The 23797-nt window shown below is 34.1% G+C and overlaps 1 protein-coding gene across 1 annotated transcript in view; it reads left to right on the plus strand.

Annotated features, from left to right (window-relative positions):
* The first annotated feature begins 1297 nt into the window (after positions 1 to 1297).
* Positions 1298 to 23797, plus strand: part of LOC145586337 (uncharacterized) — a 33851-nt gene continuing 11351 nt past the window's right edge. Inside the window, exons 1-12 of the mRNA XM_081643127.1 lie at positions 1298 to 1800; positions 6954 to 7129; positions 7475 to 7637; positions 7773 to 7825; positions 10316 to 10459; positions 10863 to 10967; positions 11048 to 11173; positions 16478 to 16675; positions 19462 to 19568; positions 19657 to 19819; positions 21232 to 21297; positions 21856 to 21949. Coding sequence (XP_081499253.1) covers positions 1434 to 1800; positions 6954 to 7129; positions 7475 to 7637; positions 7773 to 7825; positions 10316 to 10459; positions 10863 to 10967; positions 11048 to 11173; positions 16478 to 16675; positions 19462 to 19568; positions 19657 to 19819; positions 21232 to 21297; positions 21856 to 21949 — 1762 coding nt within the window. The 5' untranslated portion in view covers positions 1298 to 1433. The remainder of the gene's footprint in view (positions 1801 to 6953; positions 7130 to 7474; positions 7638 to 7772; positions 7826 to 10315; positions 10460 to 10862; positions 10968 to 11047; positions 11174 to 16477; positions 16676 to 19461; positions 19569 to 19656; positions 19820 to 21231; positions 21298 to 21855; positions 21950 to 23797) is intronic.

Genomic DNA, 23797 nt, shown 5'->3' on the forward strand with positions numbered 1-23797 from the left:
AGCGTTTTGGAAAAAACTAGGTGTGGTATAGTAGTAATGTAAAAATTGACTATTTTAAATGGTGGTATTTTTCAAATTTTCCTAGGTAAAGCTAATATTAAAATAGTAACCGCTGACATCATCCTATTAAAAAATTTAACACATGTCATGCTGTCATTAAAAATTTTCCCTCCAAAACTATAAATGATGTCATCTTTTTATAATTTTTTATTAAAATTTTGGTAAACTATATTATTATTAATATCAATTTATGAAAAACAATATATTCTCTATAACAATAATAATTTAATTTTTCTTCCTCAAATATTGCTTTCATCATTCAGTTTTTATATGAGCTTTATTTTTTTTTCTTTTAATATTTGATGTATTATTTGTTTTGAGATTTTTTCGCTTTTAATTTTGATATGAAAAAATAAACAAATATAGAAAATTTATTTGTGCAAATCATGCATCGCACAGGACTATTATAGTACATACTAAAGTGAGATAATTTTTGGTGGGATTCTTCCCTCCAAAACAATATTACTTTTTTTTTTCAAAATCATTAATTTATTTATAAACTTCATTATTTATTAATAGCAACAACTGACATCATCCTATTCAAAAATTTAACACATGTCATGCTATCATTAAAAATTTCCCTCCAAAACTATAAATGATGTCATCTTTTTATAATTTTTTTTTATTAAAATTATGGTAAACTATAGTATTATTAATATCAATTAATGAAAAACAATCTATTCTCTTTAACAATAATAATTTAATTTTTCTTGCTCAAATATTGCTTTCATCATTCAATTTTTATATGAGGTTTATCATTTTTTTTTCTTTTAATATTTGATGTATTATTTGTGTTGAGATTTTTTCGCTTTTAATTTTGATATGAAAAAATAAACAAATATAGAAAATTTATTTGTTCAAATCATGCATCGCACGGGACTAATATAGTACATACTAAAGTGAGATAATTTTTGGTGGGATTCTTCCCTCCAAAACAATATTACTTTTTTTTTTTTTCAAAATTATTAATTTATTTATAAACTTCATTATTTATTTATTTGTTTGTGGTTGACTATTGACTTATACTTTTTTTTTTTGAAAAAGTTGACTATTGGCTTATATTTATATAGGGACTTCTATGTTTTAATTAATATTAATACTCAATATTAATTTAAGACCCGAGCATGGCTCGGGCATTATCTAGTTTACGAAACATAAAACAACCGTGCAATATAAGAATAGTTGGATATCAAAAGAAATTACTACGTACTTAAGATCAATAGGGGAGCATTAAATTATATAAAAAAAAAAAAAAAAAAAAAAAACGTTGCACCTCATCCACCACTCGTTGCCACTGCCACTTCCCTTCGAAAAACACTGGGTTTAAATGGCGATGTAAAATCTACTTCACAAATCGACACTGTTAAACAACAATGGCGATGCTCGGATTAGCAACAACAACAGCAATAACGTTAACAACAGCACCGATGTATCCGAAGCCAAATTCAGTAGTAAAATGCAACACAACAGCATCATGTCAGAGCAAATTCGTCATTTCAAAAGTCGGAAACCACAAGAAGAAACGAAATATGGGAAATTTCGGTCACTTGTTTGGAGTTGTGAAAAAGGATTGGGAATTCTTGAAGAAAGGCGTTGATAAAAGTGTTAAATGGGCAAATGAGCATTTACATGTTCCCAAAATTGCTAAGAAAGTTGATGATGTTATTTGGCTTCGTAATTTGGAAAACCCTAATTCTCCTCCATTTCAGCCTCCTTCTTGGCCTCAACCTTCTTATCCAGGTATTTTCTCTGTCTTTCTTCAATTGCTTTACAAATTTATTGCTGTTATGATTTTTTATTGAATGAATTGGAATCAAGTGTCAAGTGAATTGTGCTACCTCCTTTGATTTTAACATTTGAAACTTATACAAATGTTAAGAAATTATGTCTTGTGTATCCGTAACGCTCTGACTTATGTACTATTCATGTACTCTTTATGGCGAACTTTTAATAGAGAAATTTTGGTTTGAGCAAGAAAGCGTGAAAAAGCGGGTGGGTCTAAGAAAAATAGACAATTTTTTATAATCAGGGGCAAGAACATTGATTTTCTTTCCAAATTGCATACGATTTCATTCCCTTTACCATTGTTTATGACCGGTTACCAAATGGGCTGTTAATGAAGAAATTTTGGGGAGTGAAAAAGTAGGGGTGTAAGAAAAAGATAGATAAAGTCGGAGAAGATTAGGGGAAAGATGCAGTAAAATAACTTTTCGAACAGTGCAGTAAAATAACTTTTACAAACAGTGTAAAATGGAAAGTGTTTAGATTATTTATGAATGAAGGTAATCTTAAGCATAACAATTAATATTGCTTCATTGCAGTTTTTTAATGAAAATGTAATGAAGTAATTTTTGTCGTGTAATTATGGATGGCTGTGCTACCTTAATTGCTTAGAGGGTTTCCAATTCGGTTGGCTCATTATTTTATATATAAGTATTATCATATAATTGCAAAATTTACTAATCATTTGTGATGTATAAATACAAATTGAAAATTGTATAACATGCTAATTAGTTGAATTTGTGATTGCTTGAATAAGAGTAATCAATGAGTTTGGCAATGTATGAGATATTTATCCATAATCAAGTAGTAGGCAAGTAAAAGAGAGAATGGTATTATTGGTGGAGAACTAGGGTGGGAGTGTGGTTAGTTGTTCCAAATTTATGGTTGTACGTGTTGCTTTGATGAGGTGGTCCAGCTTGTTGATAATTCTTGCAATGTGCCAATGCAATATTAATTACGATTTTACGAGTCTATATGCTCATGCTTTGATTTAAGCTATGCTTTGGCCCTGTTCATTTGAGCTACTCTACTCTACCCCGTTGTCTGCTACTAAAATCTGCTCTGCCCCCTCCTACTCTGCTAAAATCTGCTGTGCTAATCCCTACTCATCCAGAAGCTCAAAAGAATAGGGCCTTAATGTTGAATTCCATTTGTAATGTGAAGCAGTTGTGTCTTGTGGGCGGGTATATATATCAAAAGTCACACTTGCCCTCTATCCTCCTGCCAAAATAATTTTGTATAGTTTTGTAATTTTTTGATTGGAGAATGTGTTTGAGGTTTTAGACTAATTTTTTAAAAATAATTTATTCAATAAATGTTGATTTAGAATTGTAAATTTTGAATTTCAACAACTAATATGTCATTTATAGACAAGACCAACAAGTAGGGGATACAAGTAGTAGAAATCTACTTCTGTGGTGGACAAGTGGAGCGGATGTAGATTTAGATTCGTATGGATATAAACGTTGGGTATTGATATTTCTACATATTGGACTAGAAAATAAGATTATTATTGAAATGACAATAAGCCTTGATTCCCTCTTTTTTGCCTTGCCATTGTTATCATTCTCTCGTTCTTTTAGTCTCACTCTACTTTTGCAACACCTTATATCGGCTAGAAGTCTACCTACATGGCTAAGTAAAACGCATTTCACTTGTATGGTAAGTCACTTGTGAAGGAGTAGGGATATGAGGGAATTTTTTAATTTCATGATGGCCAATTAGAGCTTGCCACATCATTCCTTGACATCCTAAACTAATTTCTCGAGGTTATTATATTGGTTTGGGAATGCACCCTTCATAGATGGGAGTAATTTGGGAAAAACTTATTAAATACGTAAAACGTAAAGCAATTAACAAGAATAGTAAGATTTATTGCTTATAAAGTAAGTATCCAATGACATGACTCTTTAAAATCAAAGTTTTTAATTTTTTTTAAAATAAAAGCAAGTACATTAATATTCATAACACAACATTAAAAAAATACTTCCTCTGTTCCCATAATATTGCATAATGGAGGTTGGACATGGATTTTAAGAGGATGAGAGAGATAGAGAGGAATAAAAATAAAGACTCATGTGATGCGGAGATAGAAAGAGAGAAAGCGTGTATAAATAAGGAAATGTTGCAATATTCGTAAAACTTCCTGAAACGGTAATTGTTGCAATATTAGATGAATAGAGGAAGTACTTCTTGATCCCTTTGTTCTTAAATTGTTTGACATAACTTCTGTTCATTAGATTTAAAGTAAAGAGAAAACTCGTGAAAGTAATAACCAAATCAATTCAAATGTACAATCCGATTTAAAAGTGATGTGTATATTATTCAAAATTAATACACACAAGGATAGTGAACTCTTAACTGATTCACTAAAGGCTTAACCATTGTGAAACAACTAAGAGAAACGAGCAGACTGCTTTTTTCAAAGGCTTTAATCCTATCAATGCAAGCTTAAAGGAAACAACTAAGAGGATGTAATGATTCGACTTAGGGGAGGGTATTATGGGTAGTTTAGTATGTTAGTAGTTATCAAATGTAGTATGGGCAATATGGGAACTCTAGTATTATTAGGTTAGTAGTTGTTAGCCTTAGTATAAATAGAAAGAGGAGAGAAAGAAGGTGGAAGAATTTTGGAGTGATTCCTTAGGAGAGTTGTGACCTAAAGTCGCTATTTGAAGCTTTGTAGGCTAAACCTACTACTATCATTTGTAAGAAATTAATGTTGAATCAAATTTTTGAGCTTTCTCCTTGATTGTACTGTTATTAGTGTGAGTAATATCAGCCCATTACACTTGGTATCAGTGGACATTTCATCGTCAGAAACAGCAACCCTCTGATTTAAAAAAAAAAAACGACAGAGGAGTCAATTAAAAGGGTTATGGAGGTAGCCGCCGCCCAGGCAACAACAGAGGCTATCATGAAGAGTCTTGAAGAGGCTATCAACGACTTGCATACGCGGCTGGATAGGGAAGGCATATCGGGATCACTAGAGGAGCCTACAATCGTCGTTTCCACTAGAACGCCGCAACTCAAGAGAACTCCTCTGTCGCACTAAAGGCCGAGAAGAAGAGTGAGGAAGACCCCACTCGTCTTAACGGCCGAGAAGAGAGCAGAGCCATGACGGCTGAAGGACACGGTGGCTTCGAAAATCTAGACGGCGAGTCAGGTTACGAAGTTAGAGTTGTCGCAAGAAAATATAAATCTGGTGGAAGGCAGGAAGATTTCGGAAGTAGTTATACCGGCGGAGGTGGTTTTGATGGTGGACCCGAAGGTTTTGTAGAGGGTGTGTGGCTTGGGTGGCGATTTTGGTGGTGGAACTCGTGAAATTGGGGGTGTTCTCGATACTGTAAGAGGAGCAGGGTGGGTATTTTTTGTGGCGGTTGGTTAGGAGGAATTTTCAAGAAGGGCGGTGTTGATTGCAGTGGGTCCGGTGGTGGTCCAGGACGCATGGCCAAAAAGGTGAACATGGTTGTAAGACCACCACTAGCGGTGACCTCAACGTGGACAGGGTGGCTTTGTGAAAGGAGGGTCTAGTGCTTGAGGGTCAGGTGTTCCGGGATATTGGTGTGGGACACGTGAACAAGGGACCGTTGTTGGTCTTAGGAACATGAACTATGAGTTGCAAAGTAAAGGAACAGTGAAGAATGGCGAATTTTCTAATGGGTCTGGTGGTGGTTCCTTGTTCGGAGGTGGCTTGTTCGAAGGTGGGCTAGGGTACTTTGCAGGTGGTGGAATGTAGGGTGGAGAGCTTCATGAGCGGTGGATATTTGGTGGGTTCCAACAAAGGAATTTGACTGAGTCAAGCTTTAGCTCCCAGTGATAGAATATGTTAGAAAGGGTAAATTGGTCTTGGTGAGGAGTGGGGATGTAGGGCATGTGGCAAAATACGGTGACTCAGTGATAAAAACATGGAATAACTTTGAACATATGTTGAATGATGACCAAGGAAGTAGGGCCACCATCAGCTATGAGAACATGGGGCATGTGCCTAGGTCTTCCTTGGCAAATCCAATTTCATTTCCAAATAATGAATCAAGACCCCAGCCAACAATATTCGTTACCAATATTTTCCCTATTTCTCAAATTTTAAATTTTCCTTCCTACATCACCCAAAACCTGCAACCCCTACATTTTACAACACAATCTGCAGTTTTTGCCTTGTTTTGGAAGCCTTGAGTGGTGGCGTGATGACCTTTAATGTTGAGCTATGGACAAGGTGGAAGTTTAGGGGGCCGGTATTGTAATGAACTAACTTAGGGAAGGGTATTATGGGTAGTTTAGTATGTTAGTAGTTATCAAATGTAGTATGGGCAATATGGAAAGTCCAGTATTATTAGGTTAGTAGTTGTTAGCCTTTGTATAAATAGAGAGAGGAGGGAAAGAAGAAGGTAGGCAGAATTCCTTAGGAGAGTTGTGACCTAAAGTCACTATTTGGAGCTTTTTAGGCTAAACCTACTACTATCATTTGTAAGAAACCATTAATATGTTGAATCAAATTTCTGAGCTTTCTCCTTGATTGTACTGTTATTCGCGTGAGTAATATCAGTCCATTACAGAGGAACTCTCAATGAACTCTGATTACAAGCGGCAGCCCCTATGTGATATTATAGATCTCTAACAGACTCCGAATAAGGTAAGGATAACTCCTGAACTCCTAGTCATCAAATAAATAACATAGACTAGATTTAGACTAAGTCAACATACTTATTTCACATACTAAGGACTCTAGTTAAGATAGGAACTCAACAGCAACCTAACTAATTTTATTACTCCTAAACTGACTAGATTTACACGCCCAAGTAGAAGTGGTTCTCGGTTCTTATTGTAGGCTATGGTATTTTACTGCATCCTTTACTGACTAAATCTAGGACTATGTGAGACAGAAAGTTTACTGCATTCTTTACTGCATCATTACTGATTGCTACCATTTTACATGAGACAGAAACTTAATGTGCAAAATTGCAGATGATTTAACGTTTAGTATGCTATATTCTCTGATTTCTGTCTTCCCTTATATCTATTCAGTTTTCGGATTTAGTGGGTGGTTTACTTATTTTTGGACCATTTGGTGGATTCTATACATAACTTCAAAATACATTTTCATCTGGCAGCACTCTCAGGGATGGATTTGTTGATGGCTGATATCGAAGCTTTGGCAGCATACGGTAGTTACTTTTACCGTATGACAAAGGTTTGGCAAAGCCCACTGCCTGAGGTCTATGATGCTGAAGTCGTTTCTGACTATTTTAATTGTAGGCCTCATGTTGTTGCCCTTAGACTTATAGAGGTATTGATATAATTTATTTATGCAGATGATCTTGATGGCATATTTGGATCCTGTCCGAGTAAAATATTGTTTTTCTTAAAATATTGCATAAGTTGTATGCCTAAATATGATGTGTGTATTTGGGGGTGGGGGTGCGTGCATGTGTGTGCATTGCATTTTCTTTTATAGTTCTATCTGTAGTTCTGCACATCTTTGGATGCTTGTGGGTCATCATTTGTATCTATTTTATTAATGACATATTCCTAAGGTAGATTAATATGTCGTAATAATAAAATTGACAATGTTATTTAATTAAGTTCTTTGTTAAATAATAAGTATTGGCTGTTCTTTTTCATGCTTTTGAAGGTTTTTGCTGCATTCTCTTCTGCTGTAACTAAAATTCGTGCTTCAAGGATCAGAAGGCATGTCTTGAGGACTGATGAGGATGGAATCAACAGCTTGTCACAGTATGATTTTGGAAAGGTTCTTAAAGAAACAATGGTTAGTTTGGGTCCCACGTTTATCAAAGGTTAGCAGTAGCTCAGAAACATTTTTTTTTTCTTTGCCTTACTTGCTGTTACATGGCTTTTTGGAAAAAATTTTACTGAACTTGATAGGAGGTTCTGTTTTAATATTATCCCTTTGCTGGATTACACTGATGCAGTAGGACAGTCACTCTCAACAAGGCCAGATATTATTGGTTCTGATATCTCCAAGGTGAGATGCAGGGGTTTTCTCTTTTTTTTTTTGTTTATTTCTTGTTTAAATTTTATTTTTTTATAATTCTTTTGTTTTTCTTTTCTTGGCATTGTCATTCATATCAATGCTCTCTCTCTCTCTCTCTCTCTCTCTCCTTTTCAAAGCTTCCTTTTTGAATAAGGATTTGAAACCAGCTATCATTTACATACTGCATATGTATTCACTATCTTAATTTATTCCCATATTTACTTTTAGATTACTGTTTCAGTTCAACATTCTGAACGATGTATTCCCATATTTACTTTTAAATGTCATATGCTGGCTGGAATGAGATGAAACACATTGTACCTTTTCTATATTATGGCAAATATCATGGTCCAATGTGAAATTGCTCCTGAATGTAAAACACTAAAACATTTAGGTAGCGTTTTCTTCAACTGAATTTCACTTATCTTATGCTTTCTCAGCTCTTTATTAGTCGACACTCTTTTCTTTTTGGCACACAAATTAAGAAGTGGGAAAGAAAGGATGAAGACAACAATACCCTTACTCATCTCTACTCACCTGCCCTTCTTCATATTCTTGTTAACTTAACAACCAGCCACCTCCAAGATGCACCACCGCTCCACCTTCATCTACTCAACCAGCATCACTCTTTTTCCTTTACCTCAAACCTTATCTCCTCTCCCCTTAAGCTCCCAAAAAAAAAAAATTCATTCTCCTAATCAACTTGTACAATTGCCCTATCCTAATTATTTTGTTAAAAACATAAATAAATAATAAAAATCCTATGTCTACAGTTAGTTGGTGCTGGAGACAAATTTACTAGTCTTTTAACAAAATCAAAAGAGGAATAACGAGCTTTTGAGAGATGATAAATTCCTTGTGGATATCATTTTGGACATCAGAGAACCGATTATCTTCAACCGAAACCCTATGTTTTCGTTGAAATGAGATGCAATGTGATCCTCCACTAGAACGATGAAATTGAGTGTGATGGGTGTGCAATGTGAGCCTCTAGTAGATCAACAAAATCAAGATCTTAATAGTTAAGGGTTTTAACACATGGAGGAGAAAGAGGAGCAATAGCTAGCGGTAATATAGTGGAGTGGTACGGTGTAGTGGTGTTAGGAGAGAGAAGGAGGTAACGAGTGTCGAGTGGAGGAAAGGAGAGAAAAAAGAATGTTGGCAGCGAAGGAAGATAGGGTGTGGAGGAGGTGGTGGTTGTGGTGGAAGTGGGGAAGGAGAGATAAAATAGGATTATATAATGGTTTATTGATTGGGTTTAGAGGAGAGAGAGATTGGGTTTGATATGGGGAGGAGTGAGAATAAGAGAGAAATAAGAGTGAGTAAAATTAACAATTTATTATAAAAATATGCCTAAAATAAAAATGTGTAAAACAAAAGGAAACTTCCCAAAATGGAATATGTGTCAACTAAAAAAGTAAGGACTCTTTAGTCACTGCTATTATCTTATTTTACCTTTTTTGAATTTATCCACCTTTGTCTTTATGATACTTCCTCCATTTAAATTATTGGACATATAGCCCTTTGGCACGTTGTTTAGGGAAGAGATTTTTTTTTGAAACCGTTTAAGGAAGAGATTAGTGAAGATAAATGTACACTAAATAAAAATAACTAGTACCACAATTGTTTACTACAAAAAAAAAAAAAATGCTTAAAATAGAAATCTGTCAAACAAAAAGTAACCTTTCAAAAAATAATACTTGTCAACTGAACAGAGAAATTATCATCTTTATAAGTCCCGAACGTATTAGCTATTATCTTTTTTTTTTTTTTATTTTATTAAATTTATCCAAATTTATCTTATATTATATTTCCTCCATTTTTATTTACTTGACATTTAGCCCCTTGGCATATAGTTTAAGGAAGAGATTAGAGTTTGTGTGAATAATGTAGAATTTCTTATGTTGCGACTATAAAGAAAGGAGGAGGTATTATATTTTCTAATTGGACTTTAATCTACCTTATACGGCCGTATGTAAGGTGTTATTAGGCCTTTTTAGAATTTCTTAATCCGTATATTGTCTTACATGAACTTATCAATCCTTATCTTATTTTATTTGAAAACTTATTAACCATTATATAATTTTATCTTAACTTATCTAAGTTTATTAGCCCTTATCTTCTCTGAATTTCTTAGACTTGTAATAAGTGAAAATGGATTGAGGAGAACAAAACCTTAATTATCAACTTTCCAGGGTGTTGAAAGTTTACCAAAGTGAAGGGATTTCACAAATCTAAATGTAGCAATACTTACGTTAGCTTCTTTTATAAAGATATTAATGGGGTTATGTAAAGGACCCAAATTGGAATGTTTTTAGTGAGCACCAATGTGGAATACCAAATCTATATGAATCCAATAGTAAATTCATTAATTTTGGTTTATGCATATGGGAATTTATCTGATTTTTCTTTTTCAACTTGTTTTTGTTTTTGTTGTACTTCTCTTCCTAATTTTTTGTTTTGTATAAACTGCAAATGCAGGCGCTATCTGAGCTTCATGATCAAATCCCTCCTTTCCCTAGAGCTATTGCAATGAAAATTGTTGAGGATGAATTAGGAGCTCCCGTGGAAAGATTTTTCAGTCATATATCTGATGAACCTGTTGGTGCAGCTTCTTTTGGTCAGGTACATTTCCAGTTTACAGTAGGCAAGCCTATTTTAAAAGTTAAAATCTCATTTGGAGGAGTTAAGTACTAAAATTATTAAAAAGATCACAAGTTGATATTATACTCTAATAAATTTTGGTCTTTTATCCTCAAAATTGATGCATTGGTTAGTTATATTCATACCGGTTTGATCAAGGTGATGGTTTTTATAGGATTTGTCTTTGCATATTCTTTGAATGTTTTAAACATGGGTATAAGGATCATAATCCTCTCTCAATACACGTTTAATTGCTGAGAAAATTTACCAGAACAATGCATGGTTCCTGCTCTTTTGTGAGACTGCTTTGTGGGATGGACAGTTTCTGCGTTGCTATTATTTTATGTTGATTGAATCTTTGTTCACTTGCTTTTTGGTGCAACAGGTCTACAGAGGAACAACATATGAAGGCTATGCTGTGGCTATCAAAATTCAGCGACCAAATTTGCATCATGTAGTTGCCCGAGATATATACATCCTTCGTCTTGGGGTTCGTGCTGACCTTTTTTTCTATGTGTTTGACTGATTTCTATAAAGGAGTCTAAATTTTGATATTTTAGGTTATTTCAGCTTGGCCTTTTAAAAAAGATTGCCGAAAGGAAAAATGATATTCGCTTGTATGCTGATGAACTTGGAAAAGGCTTAATGGGAGAGTTGGACTATCGATTGGAAGCTGCAAACGCATCCCGGTTCTTGGTATTCTTCTATTCCTATTTCTTTTCATGTTTTCTACTCTCCTTGTAGTGTATATAGATGTTGTAAGCCATATGTTAGTCTTTTGTTCTCTATTTTTTTTGTGAGCTTGGTAGAAAGATAAAAAGACAACAAATCTTTAGATTTGGGATCTGATTAACAGACACATAATGATTTAGATTTTGGTAGAATTTGTATTTTTATTGATTTAAGCTATAAAAACCTCCATACATCTTTGTAAAAGCTGAAGTTTCCATCCAAGATAGGTTACTATTGTTTGGTAATGAATTTAGTGATTGGTTAGTTAAAAGGAAGATAAAGTCAAGAGAAGCTTAGCAAAATGTTATGAGTTGGGGAGGGGAGGTTATTTTAGATTATTATAATTCCCATACAAAGAATTCAAATTGTAATAATTTTTTATTTATTTATTTTTTTTCTTCATGATAGAATGATCATAACCCTAAACTGAGGGTTTTGGACAAGGATTCTTTCCATTCTTAGGTGAGAGACTTTTGTGAGAAAAACTGGTTTTCCTAAGTGTTTGCTGTCCCATTAGCCTCCTTACTAGTGCCTACAAGATTGTGACAAATGTGCTTCATTGTTTAGGATGGTTGTTATCTTTTATCTTACACTATTTTATAGATATAATGTGATGCAATATCATCGGTGGTTCTTTTGAACTTTTTGTAATTTTAGTCTGGATTGGACATATGTATTTACCATTTGCTAAGGTTGGATTTTTTCGTGTTTCAAGTATATTAGGATTTTATAATCTTTAGATTTGTTTTTAGGAAAAAGTTTTACTTAATTTAGGACACTTAAGCATGTAAATCTTATCATGTTCTATTAGGTATCTAATTTTTAGGGTTATAGTGCCTAGTGGCCACATATATATGTATTATTAATAAAATCAGATTTTGGAGTTTATGAAATTGATGCACTAGCTATCGAGGTTTAACATACAACTGAGACTATATGTCCTCATGGCTTTTCAGTTTATCTGTCGTTTAATTTTCTGTTTTACTACTGTAATTTTGTATCTTATAAGCGCTTATATTGCTTAGACTTGGATTTGGATTTGGTGTCGTGCCTTGACATTGTGTTGGATCCTATTGACACTCTAGAATTTATAAAATTTCACATAAGGCCACTATATATTGTTAGGATTTTCTATTATGTTTTAAACTCAAGTTAAACTCTAAGTTGCAAACTGGCTAGAATTTGTAATATTGTGTGGGAAAGAAGAAGAATAGCAACAAAGGTTTTAACTTGGTACACTAACCACCAAGATTAATAAATCAAGAGTATTAATCTTGTCTTCACACAAAGTTTTGACTGGATTAAAAATAAATCACAAAAATTTATGATAATCACAGAGATTATGGTCTTATTTGGCAAAACTAGCAATAGTGGGTAGCATTTAGTGGTTGAGTAACGGGTAGTACCTATTTGAGTAGCCAACAATTGTCAATTAGTAGTGATTACTAGTGGATAGAGGTTAGTTACCCAAGTAATGGTTGATATTATGAGTGTTTGATAAAAGTATTTGTTGAAATATTAATATACAATAAAATTACATATAGTTTAAAAAGTAATCAAAGTTTGACAAGTGCTACTTCCTACATTTGAATCGCTAATATATTCAACATTTGAGAAACACTACTCTTACCTCTACCACTAACCGTTACCTTGCCAACACTTTTATTTTGTGCAACCGCTAACTAGTACCACATATGTAATTGCCGAACAGGGCCTATAGAGGAGAGCAAAAAATCTTATTCAAAGTTCAAAATAGCCTAAAGTTGCATTTCAAGGGTTTCTCTTCTCCTTATATATGGAAACAATAAGACCTACTAGGTTTAGCTTAAAATAATATGAAGAATGTCCGTAAAGTACAAAATTCAAAGGCTAATAATTAACTTTGAACCACCTATATATGTTTGGGTGAATCATGGATAGTTGAGGGAACCTTCATGAGGCTTAATTTCTGATTTTCTTTTGGTAAAAAGTTTGGGCAAACTCTGGCTTAGCTTGGCTTAACTTCCAATGCTTATAGTTTTTCTATTTCTTGCTCAAATTGGGCTTAGGTCTTATTGACAGAAAGCGCATGGACTCTACTTTTATCTCTTAAGTTTTTGTACCAAAAAGATACAATTGTTTGAAGTTAAGTAATCCATTTTCGACCAAGTACTAGCCTTTCTTTTTTCACCATTGTTTCCAATATTCCGTGTTTTCAACATTGATCACTTGATCCTTAGGATGGTTAAACTCGAAATTTGACCACCCAAGAACCCTTCTTGAACCCAATGGGAGACGACACAAAGGACTTCTTAAACTTCCACGTCGACTCTGGCTCCTGTGTCATAAATGCATAAACCATCCTTTGTAATTACTACAGAAGGGATGTGAAGCATTATCACATTCATTTGATGATTGTTCCATCTTTTGCAAATGGTTCCTTATTACAATTGATATTAGCAGACTCCAAATCATTTTGGGATTAAGGCTTTGTTGTTGTTGTTGTTAGATTGAAAACCATCCTACCTAAACTCAATTATATGATTTGTGATTGCATGTTGAAGATGTACCAAATATTTTAATGCACTCTTGCTAATTATTTTATGGCTTTAATAAAATTCTTGGCAAAACTATCTTTAGCTTATGTAAAGTTCACTGGTTGCTTCTATGAAATGCTATGGGTCCATGTAAGCTATACAAATGGCCTTCTGCTCGTTTCCAAAATTGGTTCTAAGCTCTTACTACTGGTTTTTAGTACTGGTAGTGTGTGGGTAATGTTTTCCTTGCATTTGAAAGGCAGTTACTTATAGGGGTGTTGACAAATATCTAAACATTTTGGCAATTAAAATAAGACTTTGATATACCATCTTTAAAAACAGAAATAACAAACTTATAGGTCTGTAACTTCGGTAAAAATCGACAAAAACGATTTTGGTAACCGAAATGATAAAATTAGCGGTTAAATAGTTTGGTTATACCATAAGATGGTTTAAAAAATGATGTGCATGTTTTTTATTTAGGAAAAATTGGTTTTAATAATCCTAACTTTGCTCGGTTTTCTTTTAATAATTCCAACTTTGAATTATTCTAGAATAATCAATCCGAACTTTGGGGGTTGTTTTCTTTGTTCAATCCCAATTATTGGCGACCTGTTGAATAGGTTTTTTCTTTAGCTTTTTTGTTTGTTTGTTTGTTTTTTTTTTTTTTTTTTTTTTTTAATATACACGTGTCACAAGCTAATTGTTTAAAAAAATTTAAATTAAAAATAAAAACAAAATTAAAAAAAGAACCCACCCAGCCCCATCATATTTCTCAACCTAGCCAAACCCCAACCCCAAAAGATCTGACCCCTCTCTCCCCCACGCCGGTAAACGGCCACAACCCCCCTCCCATTCAGCCATTCCCCAAAACCACTTGAATGGCAACTAACCTCACCCTAACCCCCACCTAGGAGCAATTAGTGGCGGGTTGTTGTTGTGAGTGCTGTGAGGGCGGGGAGCTGGCGGTGGTGAGTTGCTGTGAGTTGGCTGGGAAAAGGTGGCAAGTTGTGCGAAAGAAATTGGTGGTTATTGGTGAGATGGGGAGCTTGGCGGTGGTGTTTAGTGGCTGTTGGGTGGAGTTAATGGATGGGCGGTGGTGTTTGTGAGTTGAGGTGAGGTTGATGTGGTGTAGGGTGATGATGGAGATGGTGGTGGCTGGGTTGGGGTAAAGCTGAGGGTGAGGTGAAGGGGTTAGCTGCTGGTATTTTTTTTCTTTTGTTCTCTTTTCTTTTTTTGTAATTTTATTGGACCAATTGCAGCTTGACATGTCTCATATAACCTATCATAATAGGTCATTGACTTTGGTTGACTGGTTTGCGATTGAAGAAAGAAAACAACTTACAAAGATCAGATTATTCCAGAATAATCCAAAGTTGAGATTATTAAAAGAAAATCGGGCAAAGTTGGGATTGTTAAAACTAATTTTTCCTTTTATTTAAATTAGTTATGTATTTATGATGTACGACATCACAGCTAGGTCTTTTATTTTTGTAAATATTAATTAACTTATCTACATTTAGGCTATTTTACTTTCATTTAGACTATTTACTTGCATTTAGGCCATGTTCAGCTCAACATGTTTAATTATGTAAGGGCTTTTTGAAATTTTTTTTTAACTTGCATTTAGGCCATGTTTGGTTAACTTATTTAAGTACATATTTGTTTATTTCAGAAATGTTAACATCAGACTAAAACCAGATATTAGATCAATTCATATCTTTCTATTTGTTTTTTCTTTTTGCTAAACATCTTTAATTCCGTGATATATAAATTTATGATTGTTTCACACTTCACATCTTGAGAAAGAGGTTAGATAGGTAACCGGACAGATTAGCTAAAATAACTTAAACATCGATAATACAACATGTCTCTTTTAGCAGTGTTCATATTATAATAGCTAATTTGTTTATTGACCTTTCTAATCACCTCTTTTAAATACGTGCCAATGAGATATGTTGCCCTAATTAACAAATTGGGGAAATATCTTGTAAGTAAAAATTCAAAAGAATGTAAAGACATCTCATTTGATGTATTTTTTTTTCTCTTTTTGAATTAATGCTAATAAGGTGAAAGTTTAGTCAAATTAGCTGATTGGATAGTTTGTTAATGTTTGAAGTTGAACCTTGGTTGAATTATTTTGAACTTAGAAAATAGTCTTTGATCCATCCTTACTTGAATTTGTATATACTACCTACTACCAATGTAACACTAGCTAAAATTGTTGGATTATTGAAGTTTAAGAGATGGAATGCTATAGACGTAAGAATTCAATCAAAAACACTTCCTGCCTTCCTATATGTAGTGACAATATGTGCTTTTTTCCACCTTTATTTGATAGATAATTTCATTAATTGCATTATTTGTGTTTTAAAAGTAGTATGCCCTATTATTTGTACAATCCGTAACACAGTTCCCTCTAACATTTTAATGTCAAGTAACTTAAGTATGTTTCTGTATGTGCTCATAGAAATAAATGTTTACATAATTACATATTACTATACTATAAACTCTAGATAATGATAATATGAAGTATTAATTTATCCATAATGTATGTATATAGTAAATAAAACATAGGCCATCATATACTCTTGTATAAGCACTTCTAGAAAACATCTTAATATTCCTGGGGTGTTAAATTGTTATATTCATAATTGGAACACCTCGCCTAAATGGATCTATAATGTGATTATTATTGGTTTAACATAATATTTCTGGTGAATCTTAACTTTATTATTGAATAATATTCCAGGAGGCTCATTCATCCTTTCCATTCATTCGCGTGCCTAAAGTTTATCCTCAATTCACAAGAAAAAAAGTGCTGACTATGGAATGGGTGGCTGGTGATAATCCAACTGATTTACTCTTAGCTTGTACAGGAGCTAAAGATAATAGTGCTGCATCTTCAGAGAGACAGGCAGTTGAAGCGAAGCAACGCCTTCTTGATTTGGTGAGATTTACTTGATTTATTAGACTGTTAACTTGATGTGGGGATTTATTCTTTTTGAGTGCTTGTCTGCATAATTATGTTTTACATCGTACAGCTACATACATTATGAACTTCATGAATCCATTCATCTTAGGGTTTGGAGCTGGTGCCAGTATGTTTTCTGTAGCTATGCTTTACTTTAGAAGCTTTTCAGAATGGTAGTTGCTGTAACATGGAGGGTTAAAATCATTATGCAGGACTAGGGGGAGGTTTTGTGGTTTTCAAGTTAATTTTTCAGTTATTGACTTATTGTATCGAAGATATTTAAATTTATATTTTGCGAATTTGCTGGATTAGTTGGGTTTACATTGAGGGGAAAATAAACCGGTGTCTATCAGTGGCTACTTGTAAGAAGGATATATTTGGAAAATCATGTATGAGATGCTAGCTTGTAAATTCCCATAAAGTATGTTTGTAACATTACATGGTGGCCTTAAGGAAACAAAAATTCTATTTGGAAGACCACCTTTTTTTTTTTTTTTTTTTTTTTTTGCAATGATATCTACTGACCCTCTGTTTTTGCATATATCATCAAAGTGCCCTTATTGATGCTTTATGGTTAACTTATGTTGTTTTATGGTTAACCTTTAATTAAATTTCATAATTGTACCAACTTACCCTACTAGTTAAGTTAACTGTCTCCTCCTCTCTTTAACCCAACACCAAACACCATCCATCCACCCCTTTTTGTCCGCTGACCCAACATACGCATAGCAGCCACCCAAAACCACCATGCTGCCTTCTTAAACCCATCCCTAGTAGCCGCCTGAACCCACCATCAATTTTTGCACTAGCCAGCACCCGCAACCCCTTCCCCCTCATCTGCTTTCCCTCTTGCCTTCTTCCTCTCTCCTCCTACACCAGCCTTCTCAAGTGGGGTGGGTAGTTTTAGGTGTTAAGGGTTTGGTTCCGAGTGGATTGGGTAGGGGTGGGGTGGGGTGGGGTGGTTTTGGGTTAGGGTGGGTCGTTTGGTTTCAGGTGGCCAGGTGGGGTAGTTTCGAGTGGGGGTTTGAGGTTTGACCAGGTTGGGGTAGGTTGTAGTGGGTCTAGTGGCTGTGCCGGTGGTGATGGTGGCTGGAGAAATATTTTTGTTTGGGAGGGAATAATTAATAGGGGTTAGGTCAGTCTTTTTATTAGATTCGGTTTGGGTTTAGCCCACTGAAGCTTAGATAAGTCGGTGAATGAATTAGAACACACTAATCAATTTTGCCATTCTCTAACGCCACTACAGGACTTTTTAGTTTCCTGAAGGCTAGCAGGTAGAATTTCCCTTTATATTTTCATCTGATTAGATAATGTGGTTGCACAGCATATGGTTATTTTTCTTTTTCTGTTTGTATCATAGTCTTCTCTTGTGCACCCAGAGAAAACAATATGTCCTTCATGTTTCCGTTTCTTAATTATTTTGGTAAGTCTTGAAGGAGGTCACGGTTGGTCTGAATTTGCAGCTTTGGGACCTAATTTTATGTATTTTTCCCCTCATTTGGAATATTTCTTTCAAGTTATCTATATTTGAAGTAACGATCTAATTCTTGCTTTGGTGGGTAATCTGTTTGTCTGTTTTCATTTTTAGTTTAGGTGGCAGATTCTTTTTGATGCTAAGTTTCTATAATAATCACTTCATTGGAAACTTTAAACCTTCAAGCCCTAATTATGTGTACCGTATTTGCAAATCTAATGCCTCTTATACTAACTGTCAATGGTACCAAAAATGTTACCCCATCCCCAGGTGAAACAAGATTTAGAATGTATGGATGAGTATGTGTTCATCAGAAAACTTTTAATTAGTTAGACAGCGTGTTAGATGTACTTTTCTATGTACATTGCATATGCTAGAATGTACTGCATACCTTGTAACACTGGTTTATGGAGCTGCTTTGAATTATCTGCACAACTAAACTACTTGTGCATATCGCTGCTGTGTATAAATTCTGATGAGTTTCTGCAGTGTCAAATTTGTGGTTCTAGGTTTGTTGGGATGGAGTGGGTTTGTCCTACTACTCTTATGAACACCTTCAAGATTCTTATGTTAAGTTTGCTACACATATAGGGTCAAAACCTATTCGATGATAGCTTGTGAATCCTATGATTTCAGAGGAGTGATTGTATTTTCTAAAATCAGTTTTCTTGCCGAGCTCTGTATAGAATAGAAATATATAATTCTTTTGATTAGCTTATATTTGACAAGCGTTTGGGCCTTTTCTTGGAATGTTTGTGTTCTGCTAGTTTTTGGATCTTTTGTTATGTTTGTTAGAAAGAGCTTGTGATAATTGATACTCATATTTGTATTTTTCTGGTTTTGATTATTAGTTCTTTACCTTAAATCATGAAACTTTGTGAATCAATGTGGTCACAAATGCTATAGTTACAGATTCTGGATTTGCTGGAGATTGCCACAGGAGCAATCACAGTATGATCCCATCATCTCGTGTGTGGGATACGGGATTCGAAATTTGTATGCCAAATTTCCTGGAGATTGCCACAGGAGCAATCATAGAAGACCCTCTCGTGTATGGGATACGGGATGTCAAATATAAGCAGACATACCTGTGAAATAGCAAAGAAACTGATTTCCCTAATTTTCTAAACTCAAAGTCTGTATGCAAATTCGTTTGTTAAAAATTACTGTTACACTTTTATTCAAGTCCATCTAATCCAAATTTTATGAGTAATCTTTGGAATTAAACATCTTTGAAAGTTGTCTATGTCCGTGGTGTATTAAAAAGTTCTATTATCAATTCATCCAGGTGAACAAAGGTGTAGAAGCATCACTTGTTCAACTTCTTGAGACAGGATTTATGCATGCTGATCCACATCCTGGGAATTTGCGTTACACAAGTACTGGGCAGATAGGGTACTCTTGTATATTCCAAGACAAGAAATGAACTTTATGTTTTTTACATCAATTAGTAAGATATATATTTTTGCTGTCTCATTGCTAGGTTTCTTGATTTTGGACTCATGTGTCAAATGGAACGGAAACATCAGCTGGCAATGCTTGCTTCCATAATTCATATTGTGAATGGGGACTGGGCCTCTCTTGTTCAGGCTCTATCTGAAATGGATGTCATTGTCCCTGGCACCAATACTCGTCTTGTGACAATGGTATTTCACTTGTACCTATCCCTCCATCATCTTTAGCCTAACCCCCTCCCTAAAGAAAAAGGGTACACAGACACACATTGTTATAACTCACCTTTTTTTTTTTTTTTCTATTTTTTATTTTTAATATGAATTATGATGCCTTTTTTTAGGGTATTGATGAATGATTCAATTTAAGAAATACACCAGCTGCTTTTTCTTTAGCACATGATTTGATATTGGCCCCTTCTATTCCCACTAACCTTCAGACCAGTTCTAATCTGTCTACATTCACGGGTGGGTATTATTTGGGGGGGGGGGGGGGGGTGGTGGAATGGATTTTGGAGAAAACAAGGTTTTTTCTAAAATATATATTTATTTTTTGACAACTTAATGGGTTCTTTGAACTGCATTTTATTGTTTACTAAAGTGTTTTTTTTTTTTTTTTTTTGTTTTTTTGTTGGGGGGTTTAGGTGAAACTCATTATCTTCGAATTCTTCCAAATAGGATATACAAAAACGTCCTGTCATCATGTAGTTTCTCAAAGAAACAGAAAAGAAAGTTTGAAAAAACCAGGTCAAGAAAATTAAGATAGAAGAGAAATTCAGTGAAGCTTGGTGTTTTCCATGAGCATGAGGCAAAAGAGAGTCTAAATCCTACTCTTCACTCGACACCCATTTTCAGAGTACCTATTATTTTTCTTCTGTCAAAGTACCCATAAAATTGCTGAATATCTGACTGCCACAAAATTTTATTGCAAGAATAGGTGACTAGCTTCAAAATAGTACCATGTTTCAATTTACTAACTTTGTATTTCCTCCATTTCTCATTACATGCATCATTTTCAAAGTTTTAACTTTTACCACATTTTATTACTAATATGTGAAACTAAATGTCATTATTTTAATTTTTGGATTACTTTAAATAATTAAATGTATAGTTTCAAATTATCAACTTTAAATATCTTTGCAAATATATAATAAATATAATGGTGTGCTATGGCAATCTTGAAATATAAAGTGACATGCATTGAGAAGTAAAGTGGGTATAAGATATCGGAAACTAATATTTGATCAAAGAAAAAAGGCTACCTTAACCAGATTGGTCAAAGTTGGTGAACAGTTCTTAACATGTTAGCAGAAAAACCCGTTATTGCCCTTGAGTTGGTGAGGAGCACTTAAGCTGTTGTTTCTTACATACTTTCATCAGATTATGTTTGAGGTTGTAAACTTGTAATATATTTAGATGCATAGTGAATCACTTCATACTTTAGACGACTAGGTCATCACCTGGGAGAATATATTCTAATGGCTAGAAATTAGGATATTTGTTCACTGAATGAAAGACTGAAAAACTCATCGGCTTTCATCTAATACTTAAAATGAAGAATAATTTACTTATTTTGTTTTAAACATAACTTTATTTTGAATGTGCAGGAATTGGAAAATATTCTAGGAGAGGTAGAATTCATTGATGGAATTCCTGATGTCAAGTTTAGTAAGGTAAGGTATTTTGATATAAGTATATAATGTGTTATGCACTATTATCTTTAGATTAATTAAGCTTTGGTTGTTCTTGAGTATGTTTCTATCTGAAGTCAATTTTGTCAAAGGCAACATTGAATGGCTTTTCGCACCATTCTTTGAATTATCTTTTTTCGTTGAGCTAATGCTACTCCTGGGGTTCAGGAAGAATGTGAACATGAAGGTGAAAAACATAAGCTGCATAAACCCACTGTTAAGGGTGGAATTGTGGTGTGAACAAGAAATGCGTAATATTTTTTTTTTTTTTTTTTTTTTTTGGAGAAACAATTTCAAGGGCTTAGTCTTAAGGTATTAGTGTTTCCTGTAGGAAATCCATGTGAGTTACATATCCAAATCGACCAAATGTATCCCAAGAAAATTTGACCCCCAAAGAAAATTAAAGTCAGTTTGAAATGTGGAGTGTTATTTTATTCTATTATATCAAACACAAAGTATATTTGATCAAGTTTGGTCTAAAATATTAATTACATTTTTCCCCATAATTTTTCCTTTATATTTTGTTCTTTTTTGGTGAAGGTCCTTGGAAATATTTGGTCTGTGGCCTTCAAGTACAACTTTCGCATGCCAACATACTATACACTTTTGCTGCGCTCTCTGGCTTCACTAGAAGGTAATACTGTCATCGTATCATTTTCACATTATTGGGTGTTTATATAAAAATAATAGCTACGTTATATCACCATCATATCATGGTTATTCCTTTTACAGACACTATTGGTATTAATATTACTACCTCCGTTTCTTATTATGTGCAACAAAGGAATATTTTATGTCTCACAAATAATACCCCTTTGTTGCACATAATAAGAAACGGAGGTAGTACAAATATTCTTGACAGCAGCCATGACATACGTTAAGCTTATTTCTAAAGCTGAGTTTTTTTTTTTTTTTAATTGAAACTTAATCATCAAAGAACTTCTGAAATAGTGAGTTAAAAATTACTATTATTAAATTATAAATATATTAACTATAATGAAAGTATGTTATAGGAAAAAATTATTAAGGGCTTCGGTGTGGTAATTCAAAATCATTTACAAATGAAAGCTGATAGTAGTTTGAACTTGCTTTTTCTTTTTAAGGGTTTGAACTCTATTGAGAGTTCTAGATATAAATCAACATCATGCCTCATCATCTTTGTTTGTGCTTGTTAGCCATATCTCAAACTTATTTTCTAAAGCTTTTGAAAGCCCACGAGCATTGGGCCAAGAGTCAGTCTAGGTCTTGCTCGTGTCCAATTTCCTCCCATTTGGGCAATCTAAAAGTCAAAATAGATCCAATCCCAACCGGTTCTAGATATTAGACTCTGGAGAATGATTTTATGCCTATCGGTCACCTTCTAGGTTCTTTGACTTGGCAGAAGGAATAGTAGCTTGGAACAAGTCAGGAAAAAAAAGACTTTTTTAGAAGAAAGGCGAGAAGGAAGAGTCAAGAAATTTCATAGGTAGCCTTAGCTTCAAAATCCATAACCTATGTATCGTGACCATTGACATGCTCTACTAGGCCTGGATTCAACCTTCTGATTTGGAAGAACTTATTGAGAAATAAGAGAAGAAAAGGTGACCAATAGGAGTTTAAGCTTCTGATACAGACTAATCTAATTAGGGGATAATACATGAGCATGTTGTTTCCATTTGGTTAATGCTCACTTCATTTGATAATAGATAGCATTATCTATCTGGTTCGTAGTTCAACAAGGTCATTTACAAATTTAATTTGGAATTGATTCTATCCCGATTTAGTCTTCCAGACTATTCTTTTTCTTTTACCAGTTTATTATGTGTTTGGCTACATGCTCCTTCCGTCCCTGAGCGTTCTAGTTTTGATGGTGATTATAAATTTAAATTATATAGGTGTCCCATTGCATTCTTGCTTTCCATAAGCACAAAACTTGTAAAAAAAATTGTCAAAATAATACAACCTTTTGGCCATCTGCCAAAAACTAGTCAACCATGGGATTATCTTAGAATAATGTAACATTTAGGGGGCATTTGTCAAAATTAAACGTTACTGGTTGGTAACTTATTTAATAAATAGGTTATGTGTGACACTTGTCACTACTTAACAGGTCTCAATATTTTGACCTTTTTTTGGGTAATATTTAACTATCAAAATATTGATTCATTATTTTTATATTTTTTAAAACTCTATTTCTCTTCTCCATCGCCCTTTGCTCTCTCCTCCCTTGCCATAGCTTGCAGCCAACTAGCTACCCCTCCTCTAAACATCATCCCCAACTCTGATCACCCCTCTATTCGATCCAATTCTCACTCTCTCTTAGCCTTTTTTATCCCTTTGTTTCTCCTACTTGCGAATCCACTTTGGCATTACCCCCCCAGAACTACCCAACGTTGCAGCTATCTTTCTAAGCCTTGTTGCCATATATGGCGAAGAGCACTAGTTGTTTTTTTTTTTTTTTAATTTATTTTTATTATGCAAACCACAAAATCAAAACAGAATA

This window comes from Chenopodium album, chromosome 16, assembly GCF_948465745.1.
Source record: "Chenopodium album chromosome 16, dcCheAlbu1.1, whole genome shotgun sequence".
Taxonomy (NCBI): domain Eukaryota; kingdom Viridiplantae; phylum Streptophyta; class Magnoliopsida; order Caryophyllales; family Amaranthaceae; genus Chenopodium; species Chenopodium album.